General features: G+C 25.6%; 2 protein-coding genes across 2 annotated transcripts in view; one reads left to right on the top strand and one right to left on the bottom strand.

Moving 5' to 3' along the window:
• The window catches only part of LOC113367783 (neprilysin-2-like), a 31,705-nt gene extending 26,237 nt beyond the window's left edge, over positions 1–5,468 (bottom strand). Inside the window, exon 1 of the mRNA XM_026609363.1 lies at positions 5,340–5,468. Coding sequence (XP_026465148.1) covers positions 5,340–5,368 — 29 coding nt within the window. The 5' untranslated portion in view covers positions 5,369–5,468. The remainder of the gene's footprint in view (positions 1–5,339) is intronic.
• Positions 1–12,463, top strand: part of LOC113365698 (signal-induced proliferation-associated 1-like protein 1) — a 123,286-nt gene that overhangs the window by 46,159 nt on the left and 64,664 nt on the right.

The raw sequence follows: 12,463 nt of genomic DNA, 5'->3' as shown, positions 1-12,463 counted from the left end.
TGCGCATTTTTGGACAATTTGGATAATTTTTGGAAGAAGTCAGTTCGGGTGCATTTAAATTATGTTGTCCACTTAATTTTCTTGTTATGAAAATAAAAGTGCAAACGAAGCTAATTATAACGGCTTATAGTAAAATAAGATAGCAAAATTATTCAAGAATACCCCTACATATTTATTTATTCACCAACTATTTTTCTTAATATTTCTGAAATCGTGTCACATTCGTGTGTCGATTCTTATCAAAGACAATTATTTTAATTGTGTTTTTACTTTTAGTTCCGCCAACTGTCATCGTAGTTAATAGAACAATTTAGAGAATTAAAACTAAACGACTTATTAGATATTTCCTCATTTGATGACATCTTATTTTTTTGAATTGAATAAAACTGAACGTTATACACCTGGTAAAAGATGACTAAAAATATTGAGAAAGAGGAAAATTGACGTCGTGGCCTCCTGCCCTGGGTAATTTAATCGGCATATGACTTTTTATTAACAATTCAAAACATCTAGAGCGGTTTACTCGTTAGAAAAGAAACCTATAAAATTTAGTGCAATTAAATTTATTTTTGTTTAAAAAAATTAATAATTAAGAAATTTACCAAAATTTTTACTTTGCCATAGGATGTCAATATAATTATTAATATGGTCGGCAGGATACGACTTAGGCAACTTTGTCCAAAGTTTACTAAATCAGTAGTAGTTTTAAGTGCACGTGGATAAATTCAAAACAAATAGTAAATTCTTTATGAACAAAACTTTGGAAAACACGACAAGTCACTTCGCGTAGCCATTATGAAACTTTTAGACTTTTTTAAGTTATTTATTTCTGAAATATGTTGCAAACAAAATGCATTAGTTATCTATAAATATATATATATATATATATATATATATATATGTATATATATATGAAAGTAGTGGAATTTTTAAATAGTTTCTCTTGCAGGATGTCATTTATCTCTTATACCTTTTAAAATGTCAGATTATTTTAGGGCAAATATTTATTTCCAAAGTTTTTAAGAGCTTTACTGGAATGTTGATAAGTGCCTAATTTAAATGTACAACAAAATATTGCGATTAATAGTTTTATCTTATAGATATAAAAATACATTTAAAATTCTTGAACAATTAAGGCCTTATTATATTAATCTTACAAAGAAAACCTAATTTTTACTCTTCAGGGATTTTCATGAAACTTGGCATGAATAGAGTTGATAGTCAAAAAAACACCTTAAAATATTATAGGCCTATGATAAGTGGTCTGATTACAAAATTTTAACTAGTTGGTATTGGTATTTTGCCTTAAGGCAAGTTACATGAGCTTCCCGATATGTGTAAATAATCTATTTAAATCAATAAAAAATAAATTAGTTTATGGGTGACTAAAAGTATTCCGAGTGGATTTATTACACATAATTGAAAACGAACGAACACGTTAACTCGGAGTATTTTCTAAAAGCAAATGTTCGAAAATCAACATTTTTTTAATTGAATGAGTTTCTATAGGACTTTAATGGTTTAGTATGTTCATTAAGACGAAGGACTCTATCGTTCTACCAAGTAAATCGTCTAATTTTAATTTTAACAAACGTCAAAAAAACTAGTCATTTTCTCAAACTTTGATGAATTTTTAAAATTAAACTACTTTAAAATTAAACTAAAGATCGCAATATTTCAGTAAGATCTATAAGACCATGATATATATCGCCAAAAAAAGTTCCATGAAAATCGGCTTAAATTTGTTTTTCAACAGTTATTTACAAGAAAACGGCTCGGTAGATTTTCACATAAATCTGATCAGTATCATTCCCAACTAATATCTTTCGAACAGTTTTTGATTTTTTAAAATCGATTCGGTAGTATGAGCTTAAATGTGGACGAAAAGTTCAACACTTTTTTTCAAATTACAAAGAAACGACTTGGCAGATCGTCGCACAAACGATAGTCCTCATCGAGATACATCGAATGGCTTTTAAATTTTTGAAATCAATCCAGCCGTTTTTGAGAAAACGTCGACGAGAGGTCAAAAATCTACTCACACATACTTTTTCCAAATTCGGTCTCATTCGATTCAGAATGGCTTGAAACGTCGAGAAAACATAAAATTAGCAAATCAAATTTTTTGATGAAAACATAAACTTCACCTTCGGGAAGTTAATAAAATTTTGAAAAATAAAAAGCGCGCAATACGTACTCATGATTACTATTAAAAGTTTTCTTGAGAATACGTGTTATAAATTTTATTTCCTTGCAAAATCAACCAGCATAACATTATTTATTACCATATATCATCAAAATTACTGAATGTCTTCTTTTTTGTAAAGACAGATTGTAATTCAATAAAGAGAAGAATAATTTATTACCATATCTATTACCAATTTTGCAAAATCCGTCACTGTTTTTCGCAAATCATCTATATTTGCCATAAAGGTTAGCAAATATCATCGAACATTCGCGCGGGCGCGCCTTCTAACCCACTTTAGAAAAATTCAGAACGATTTCTAACAAAACTATTCTACCAATACACACTATTATTATTATTACAATTATTATTATTGTTACTATTACTATTATTATAGTTGTTGTTCGCATGGACGATTCGATTTGTAACAGACACATTATTTTCTACTCCATTTGCGAAAAGAATTGATTTATGCAATGATTTTTTTCATAGAGCGTGCATAATAATAAATATTATCTATGGGATCAAAGATTATTATGTAATGATGTAGAATGAAAGTTCTGGTTTAAAAAATAATTTGTAGTTGCATCATAACTATATAATGAAAATAGTGGTGTATGCATATTATATATACATATATAAGGAATATAATTAAGAATCAATATACGAGCGATTTAAAAATGTATATATTTATTGAAAATAATAATTATTATATTATTAAAGAGTTAAATACTTTTTACATAATATTTTTTAATTTTTGAATGTGAGTGTACTAATATTACTGAATATGGGCTAAACAATATTTACCAATATTGGCAACCAATATTGGCAACCAATATTGGCAAACCAATATTGGCAAACCAATATTGATAACCAATATGGCGCCCACTTAAAAATAATATTTATCCACAATTCATTTCTACATAAGATGCTTTATTGTTAGATTAAAAAAATATTATTTGTGTAAAATACAAGACATCCTGACAAGCACCACTTTGTTGTCAGTAAAATTTTAATTAAGAAGTAATAAATAAAATAAAGATAATTTTATATAAAATAATACAAGTTCGATTCCAATTAACGACAATAATTGATGAAAAATATGTAAATCATATATTAAAAATTTAAAATATGTCTTTAGGAAAGATTTTCCAGCATTATAAATCATGCAAAATTACTAAAGTTAAGGTTTATGACTAAAATTAAGTTATTCTTGTTGTTATTAAGCTTGTTAGTGTTGCAAATCATTAGCTTTATCATTAAAGTGTCAATCAACTTTATTCATTCAATAATTAATCCATCGCCTTCATCTATTTGTGTATATTGTTGCATAACTTTATCATTATAAATCTTTTTCTATCTATCTAACTATACATATACATATATATATATATATATATATATATATATATATATATATATATATGTATATATACAATGATTCTTGTTCACATCACCTTGGCATGAAGTGATTGTACTATTCTCATATATAGAACAGAAAAGATTTACGATTTGTTAAATTGAACTAGTAGTATATGGTCGAAGGCGCCTTAAGAAAAATTAAAGAGCTTTTCCATTTCAATAACAAATATTAAATTTTAAAAATTAATAAATTTGCAACATGAAACTTTAAAACGTAACAAATAGTGAATCCAAAGACAATCATGAAAATTGTTAAGATAAAACTCCAAAAATGATAATAGTTTTATTCATTAAAGTTATATTGGTACTTGAAACGTATAGAAGTTTATTATTTTTTTTATACATTTAGTTATTTTATACTTAATATTTTGAAGTTTTTTATTAAATTTTTCCACAAATATCGAAATAACTGTATATAGAAAATTAAATTATTTTTTTTAAGTTCAAAAAATTATATATTTAATTATATACATATATATGTGTCTATTATCATTGTGCGTTCTAAAAACTGTTTAATAAAAACAATGGTCCCAAAAACTCGCGAGCAATCTCCGTTATGAACAAAAAAACATAAATACACAATTAATAAACAATAAACCATATACCATATAATTTATAAACAAAATGAAACAACACTATTACGAAAAATATATCAAACAAACTTATCGCAAACGTGTGGCAGTGTTGCCAGCTCTTGCGAAATAGAACAATGACGGAGACTGTCAATGAGAGAGTTACCTGATGATAAAGAATTACACGGAAACGATAGATAATGGAATTATTGAATGGGTAATGGAATCACACCTTTGTTTATTTCCTGTCGGAATTTGGTAAAACTAGTGTTGATAATATATAAATATACTGTTTATTATTTTTGTAAACAGGGGTTAGAAATAAGTGTTATATGCTATTGTGGGTTTTACCCTAGAATTATTTTCAAAGGCGCAACCCAATGGTCTACCACCTATCTTTACTACATGTATATTTAATATATGTTGCAGCAATGCCCTCTAGAGACTTATAAATTATATTGTAGATCTATAACCTCAAGTGGAAATTTGTTATCATACTGCTTGATATCGAGCAGGCTGAGGTTGAGATAGAACCCGAGACTAGTAAGTAGTAGTAGGTAGTTTTATTAATTTTATTATTCATGTTTTATTAGCATCATTAGAGTTTATCCAAAACTTATTAGTTTATAAAGTTTATTAATAAATTTTTCTCTTATTATTCAATTATTTTAATTTTTATTATTCGTGCTTTGTCTGAAGGCAAGTCCAAGTTTATAAAGTTCGTTTTTTACTCATTCTTATTATTATTATTAAAAACCAAGTGTTATGAATGAATACAAAATATTAGTGAAGAAATTGTTTTAATAATTATTTATACTTATTATTAATATTTTAAATCAATTTATACTTATTATTCAAATATTTATTAATATTTGAATAATTAAAAACAAAAAATTGTGATAATTTTTACAATATTTTTTACTATCTGTTATTCATAATTAATATTAATTATAAATAACAATACTAATAAGAACTATAATAATGATAATTAAAAACATTCCAATAATAAATAATATTAATAACTCTTATAAAAATATTAATATAATTATTTTGTAATATTTATAATATTTATATAAATATAATATATTAAATTCAGAATAAAATAATAATTTTTAATAAAATTGTCTTTTATTTAAATAAATAATTCTTTATCAACTCACCTAATCACAGTCTGTTTCATATTTGTCATTTCGAAATCAATTTTAAAAAGTTTTCAACAATAAAAAGCGTCACTAAAGTTTGAGAAACACTCAAACTTAATATTTTAGCACTTAATATAACAAATTAAACACAGCCAGAACTATTAAAATTAAATTAATATTATCTGAAAATACAAAACTCGAATTAATAAAATGTTACATTGTAACATGTTTTTAGTTATAAAAAAACTTTTTTTTAAAATTTATAGTTATAAAAATTACAATTTAAACTAGTTAAAAACTTTTTTTTAATTTATATTTATAAAAATTATAATTTATTATATTATTGTTATAATTAAGTATATAATTTATTATATTTATGTAAAGTTTTATACATCTTCAGCATATATATTTTATTTATAAAACTTCAAGTTTTAAAGTTCATTAAAAAACTTGAACATTTTTGGATTTATTTAAAATTTGAAATTTATTTTATTTATTTATTAAATTTAAAATTTATTCTAAATGTGAAAAAATAATTGTTTAAATTATATAGATCTATTTATTATTTTGTTTAAATTTAATCTAATAGTTTTATCAAATTAAAACAAAATTTAATTTAATTTAGTTATTATTTTGTATCAATTAAAAAAAAAGTTTTCTATATGAATATCAAAAAAATGCAAAATTTATAAATATTGCACAAAATTTAACATCAATTTAAATGTACGGGACATAAAATTAGATTTAGCATTTTTGTAATAGTCTTAAAGACAACAAATTTTATATTATATTATATTAGAAAAAAATATTATCTTATATTATTATAATATTATTATTCAAATAGTTTTATTTAGCAATTATTCTATCAAATATAATTTTTTTTATTTTATTTAAAATCTTTTTTGTTTTAATTTAATAACCATCATCAATTTGTTTACAGTACAGAAATCTCTTTGAGACACTTTAGACAATACACAACTAGTTTAAACTTAAATTATAACTATTTGAATTTAATTATTTATGTATTAAATATTAAGTATTAAATATCAAATAAGTCATCACTATTATAAGTCCAGTACAAACTCACAATGTAATTATTTCGTCAGCATTTTCAAATCCATACCGACTTATAAACTTTTTTTTTTAATAATAATTATTTTTAAATTTGTATTTTTGTTTATTACTATATCCGTTCACGTCGCGTGTGTCGCGTCGACTGGTTCGCGCGGCGCTATCCGTGCGTTTATATAGTCCCTGATAAGCACCTCTTTGTATCCATGTATCAGTATAGGAAAGAGAGTGAGGGCAGGAACAGGCACAGGAAAGGAATTTTTGGTTTAAATTTTTTTTAAGACTCGCCCCCAGATAAAAGACCAAAGTTGTATAAAAAATAATATTATAGATCATGTCTAATAAATCATCGTAAATTAGTCAATTATTGAGTTTTAATTAAATATACTTTAGTATTTTTTGAATGCGCTCCATAAAATGGTCCTTCGAGCCGGATGATCAGATATCGTGACTTCTTTAATTGATGTTTCAAGCGGATCTTTTTATTATTTTTCTTTCTAGTTAACCAAGATTTGTAATTAACTTTTTGAATAATTGCTTCTTATTTTGTTTGTCTATCCTTTTCAAGTGGTTACAACGGTGGGATTTCAATCAGAAGTACCGGTGCTTCGAGCAGCCTGATATCAAGCAGTAGTGACATAGGTTTTCACTTGGAAATTTAGATTGCAATATGTTTTCAAGTGCAAATAGCCCTTGGGGGGCGTCCGTTAATCATATGAGGTTTTTAGGGCGAGAAGGAATTTAACAAACATCACGTGGGGGAGGGAGGGGTATAGTAAGATATCACCGTGTATTTATTTTTTACCGGATTTTTTTAAAATTCAAATAGTTTCAAAAAAAAATCCAAAATTTTACATTTTTTCTCGTAACTGAAGATGTTTGATGAAGAAGGTGGGTAATTTTGAATATAACCACGTATCACCAAGGGCAGGGGAGGGATCAAAAATCCTTAAAAAATCGATCATGATTTTTTTAAATGTTTGGATATTTTTTAAAAAAAATCATGTAAAAAATAAATACACAATACATATACAAATTCAAACATTTTCAAAAAAATCCAAAATTTCACACTTTTTTCTCACAGCTAAAGATGTTTGTTCGGGGAGGGGGATCATCGATTTTTTTCTGAAAATGTTTGGATATTTTTTTTTAAAAAAACAGGTAAAAAACAAATACACGTGATTTTTTGTTGAACCCTCCATCCCTCAAAAACCTCACGTAATTAATGGATATAAAAGTCTAGTATATAAAATATCAAGGGTATTTATTTTTTACCTAAATCTGAATGAAAAAACCAAATTTTTCAAAAAAGAAAATCCAAAAATGTTACGTTTTTTCTAGGTATTGAAAATACTCATGGTGTTGGTTAAAATTTTGGATCCAAAAATTCTTAAAAATCGATCACGTGATCGATGGCTTATTACTTTTATTATATAAATATTATGAAACGGAATTGCAAAGTTAAAATTAACTGATCTGAATAAGAATATAGTTAAAATTGTTAAAAACTTTGTATATTTACCAAAATTTTAATGAAATCCAATATTCATTCATTGTCGAAATACAAAAAGTCGACAATATTCGTTGTCGAAGTACAAAAAGTCTTTTTTTCATTTTGCAATTTTTTTTTTGAAAATTCTGAAATTTAAATTTTTTGGAAATTTCGATGTATTTTCAAAATTTTGAAATCGCTAGACCTGTCTTCCCCAAAAACTAGTTATCGCGCTCTTTGCTCTTTTACCTTCTCAGGTCAAGGATCAGGTCGTAAGTTCTCTTTTAACCCTTTCCACTCGCGAATTCCGAGATTTAATCTTTCAGGTCGATATTGAATTAACTTATAAATAATAAGATACTCTTTTTACTCTATATTTTTTAGTATTGGTTCTGATCGATCCAAGCACTTGGAATGATGATCTATTTAAATATATATATATGTATATATATATATATATATAAATTTATGTATATATGTATATTTCTATATAGAACATAGTGAATAACGTGAGAACAAGTTTTTGCAGTAACGTCGATAAAACGCTTAAACTATGCACTTGCAAAATTTAATTAAATGTTCTGATACACATGTATATATGATTTATACATCGTATATATATATATATATATATATATGTATATATGTAATTGTATACATTTTCTGTATCTGGTAGAAATGAAATCTGCGAAACTGAATATCATAATATCGGATAGTATGGCGTTTGCTTACTTTTGTTTGACCTAGTAATACACTGGATGGGCATTTGTGCGATCTTTATATGCCAAAAGAAATATCATATATACATATATACATATATACACACACACACACACACATATATATATATATATATATATATATGTGTGTGTGTGAGAGAGAGAGCACCATTACGAATTTTAAGTTAAAATAGTTTATATTCGTGTCATTTAAAATTTGTTTAAATTTGAAACACATGTAAAACGCAAAGGAGTTGCATAAGTGTAAACATCAATTAAACAACTAAATTTTTATTGCAAATTGCAATTTATAAACTATTTATATGAAAGATTTAATGTTTATATTATATAACGGCCTATTTTATTAATTTAGACGGAGTGGAAATCTGATTGTTTATAACTAGCAAAAAACTATATGTGTGTCTCTTCCTTGATTTTGTAATAGATGCGTAATATAAATTATATATATATATATATATATATATACTAATAGACCCGGCCGCGCTTTGCTGTGGCTTTTATTAATAAAAATCAATCGAATTTAAATTTGAATCTGTTGTTCAATACTATTAATAATCAAAATATAAATATATAGTAGTAATAATAGCCGAATTACAAAATTAAATATTATATATTAGGCCATCATTATATCTTTATAGTTTTGATGTAAAAAAAATATCATTTTTTGAGAAAAAATCTTAGTTTTTAACTTACTTCGAATTTCTCTTTTTATTATTATTTTAAACCAACAATCAGAAATAGAATTAACTTTTATAAGTTTATGTGCTCATATTGAATCTTGCATGAAGGTCCTCCTCTCTAATGAGATTTTTTTAAATTTTTTTTAACATTGTTAATAACCCTTAAATAAAACACTAGGCTTCAATCATTGGAGTAAACTCTAGATAATTATTTCTTTTTTTTCTTTCTTCTATTATTATTTTTTTTCTTTCGATTCCTCTCGTTTGTGTTACAATATATAAGCTTATAAGATTAAATTGCATCTTGATTGCTATTTTAATAAATAAATGAATAAAATAAAATAAATTAATAACAATATGTCACACTTAGGACATTCAGTAATTGTTTTGGCTTTATTGTATGGATCTTGTACCATGTAAAAATCTCGTAAAATACCTTGGTAAAAATTATTTAGTGGTAAATACATTTTGGTCGCTTCAAATTTCTTGAATTTGTACATCAGGATAAATCAGGATCTTAAATTTAATTTAATGGCTCTAGTAAAGCTTTGAATTTGCTTGAATCATTTTGAGTAAAGAGAAGTTTTTAAAAGTTTTAAAGATTTAATTATTTAACAAGAAAATAAAGTGCCAAAATAGTTGCATATCTACTTCTCATTTTTTTACACGCAAGACTTAAGGATTTATTTATCGGTCTAAAAAATTCTTGAAATAGTTCAAATCTTTAACAAATAAACAAACATGTCTAATTAACAATTAACTTTATTAAATATATTCCCACGTTTCGTATTCTCGCTGACGCATTTTGTTAATAAAATTAATTCGTTGCAGATTTTTATTAGATTACGCGTAACGGATTGCGGCTCGTTAAATTGTTTTAAACAATTTTATTATGTAAACAAATAATAAAAATATATGTAGTTATCAACAATAACATCTCGATAAGAGAAATATAAAAATCTAGTATCAAAAAAGAATGACATGGAAAATTATGTATTTGATGTGCGATCAAGCGTTTTACACATAAAACCTAACCTCCAAAACGCACAGACGTCAAGTAGTAGTAACGATTTGATCATAAGTGCATCTTTTCTTGATAACACATACGTGAAGTTAGGTTTTTTAAGCAAACTCTTAATCACATAGCAAATACATAACTTTCTATTTCATTCTCTTTTAAGATAATGAATTTTTATATTTCTCTTATCAGATAGATCCGTAACAGAGCATTACCAGAACAAATTCATCTTATCCGAGAATTGGTCCATAAGATAAGAGAAAAATTCATCTCAACTCAAGAGAGAATAGACGATTATAATAGTAAACCAGAGATTTGTGTGTATAGTACGTATAGGTACATCAATCTTCTATCATTTCAATTACAATTTGTCTCTATTGAAGAAATCTCTCGATTTTCTCCCAAGTTTCGGTTACCCCACTGAAACAGTTTACGATTGATCTTTTATATTTATATTTATTATTCTCCATTTGTCGTAAAAGTGATTTTAACGATCGCCAACGTATCCGATTCTATCACGTTTTCTGTTAAAAGGAGAGCTGGGCAAAAGTTAGGTACTAATTTCAATAAAGATACATTGAAAATATGTCCCGGATTTTCACCTTGTGTCCCGGGATTTTTTAAAAGCTATATTTGTCCCGGATTTAGATCTTTAGTCCCGGATTTGTCCCAGGTTTATCGAAAATTTGTAGACAAATTGCCAAAAATTGTGAAAACAAACGAACAAGTGCTATTGTTTTTTTTTTTCAATTAATTATGAAGAAAGTGGAATAGAATTTTATACAAAGCTCAAAAGCGAAAAGTATAAGATCGAAAAATATAAGGTTTAATATAATATCGTAGATAAACAAGTATTACATATAATCGTATACATATAAATAAACTTCTCACTAAAAGCCCGCAAATATGATTTATATAAAAAAACTGTTTTTTCTCTTGCAAATTTAAATGGCTTTTGTTATTTTAAAGACCTCCTCTCTTTTCTGTTCCGGATTTTCATAACTAAAAATAAATGTCCCGGTTTTGACTTAAAGAAATTTGATCCTTACTATAATCTTTATTAATACCTTACTAAAGATCAAATCGAAAAGTGTCTTCTGTCACAATTTTTGAAGTGGAACTTCTTTAGGCGCGATTTGGAGTTACAACATAAAACTGACAATAGAACGAAAGTTTGTTACGCCTGACTTTCGTGAATTCTGATTCGCCATTGGACAATGACGTTATATGGATAGGGTTGATGTGATTGGTCGTTTAATGTTTCATAACAAGTAAATCGATAATAAAAAACTTACGGAAAGATAATTGTCAATAAAACAGTCATTGTAAAATTGAATCATCGAATATAATAAGATAAAAAAATAAGTTCATCAAAGAAATAAAAAAAAGAAAAGTAAAGCTTTTTTGCTATTGTACGAGATGGCATTTTAGTTAAAAATAAATACATCAAATAACAATTTTGAATAATGTTTATTAGTAATATGGTAACACTCGAGATGCACACATTTATTAGTGTGGACCATTATACACATTTATATAGTAATAATTTATAATAGCATTAAAAATATGTATAATTTAAAAAAAATAATGTAATTAAAGTCATACTTCAAATACAACATGATCGGTTTGTCATTGTAATTAGCATTTAGGACTTGGACCTTCATTAGAGAAATGAAGTAATTGCTGATTAATAAATTCTATAATATTCGTTCACAAAGTGGATTATGTTAAACAACGCCTAAACAAATATTGTTTTTGCAACTTCACTCATTATGTAATAATTGTGTTTGAAGAACTTCATGTAATTAAAATTAACATACATTCATTGACTGCTTGTATTTTTTTTTACTTTTTCGCTGGCGATATAATCTCACTCTTTGAACAGCTGTAATATTTGTCTTGCCTAGAAAATATATTCCATTTTATTAACTTCAAAAATTTAGAGAAACTACGAATAATATAGAAATAATTTCTAATCAATAAACTAACGTTTAGTACACGGCACAAATGTTTAATTTGTTTTATTATTTTCGAGGAACTGGGTAAAATATTCTTCTGATTCAGGCAATCTTCATTAAATCAAGATTTGTACTACAAATGTAACTTTAAAATGTTTATCTATGTCGATTTCCTCGTTGATA

Source organism: Ctenocephalides felis, unplaced genomic scaffold, assembly GCF_003426905.1.
Source record: "Ctenocephalides felis isolate EL2017-DRISC unplaced genomic scaffold, ASM342690v1 CF-g0.4_SCAFFOLD_01170, whole genome shotgun sequence".
Classification (NCBI taxonomy): Eukaryota; Metazoa; Arthropoda; class Insecta; order Siphonaptera; family Pulicidae; genus Ctenocephalides; species Ctenocephalides felis.
The sequence above is the reverse complement of the archived record's forward strand: the minus strand, read 5'-3'. Positions and strand labels throughout refer to the sequence as shown.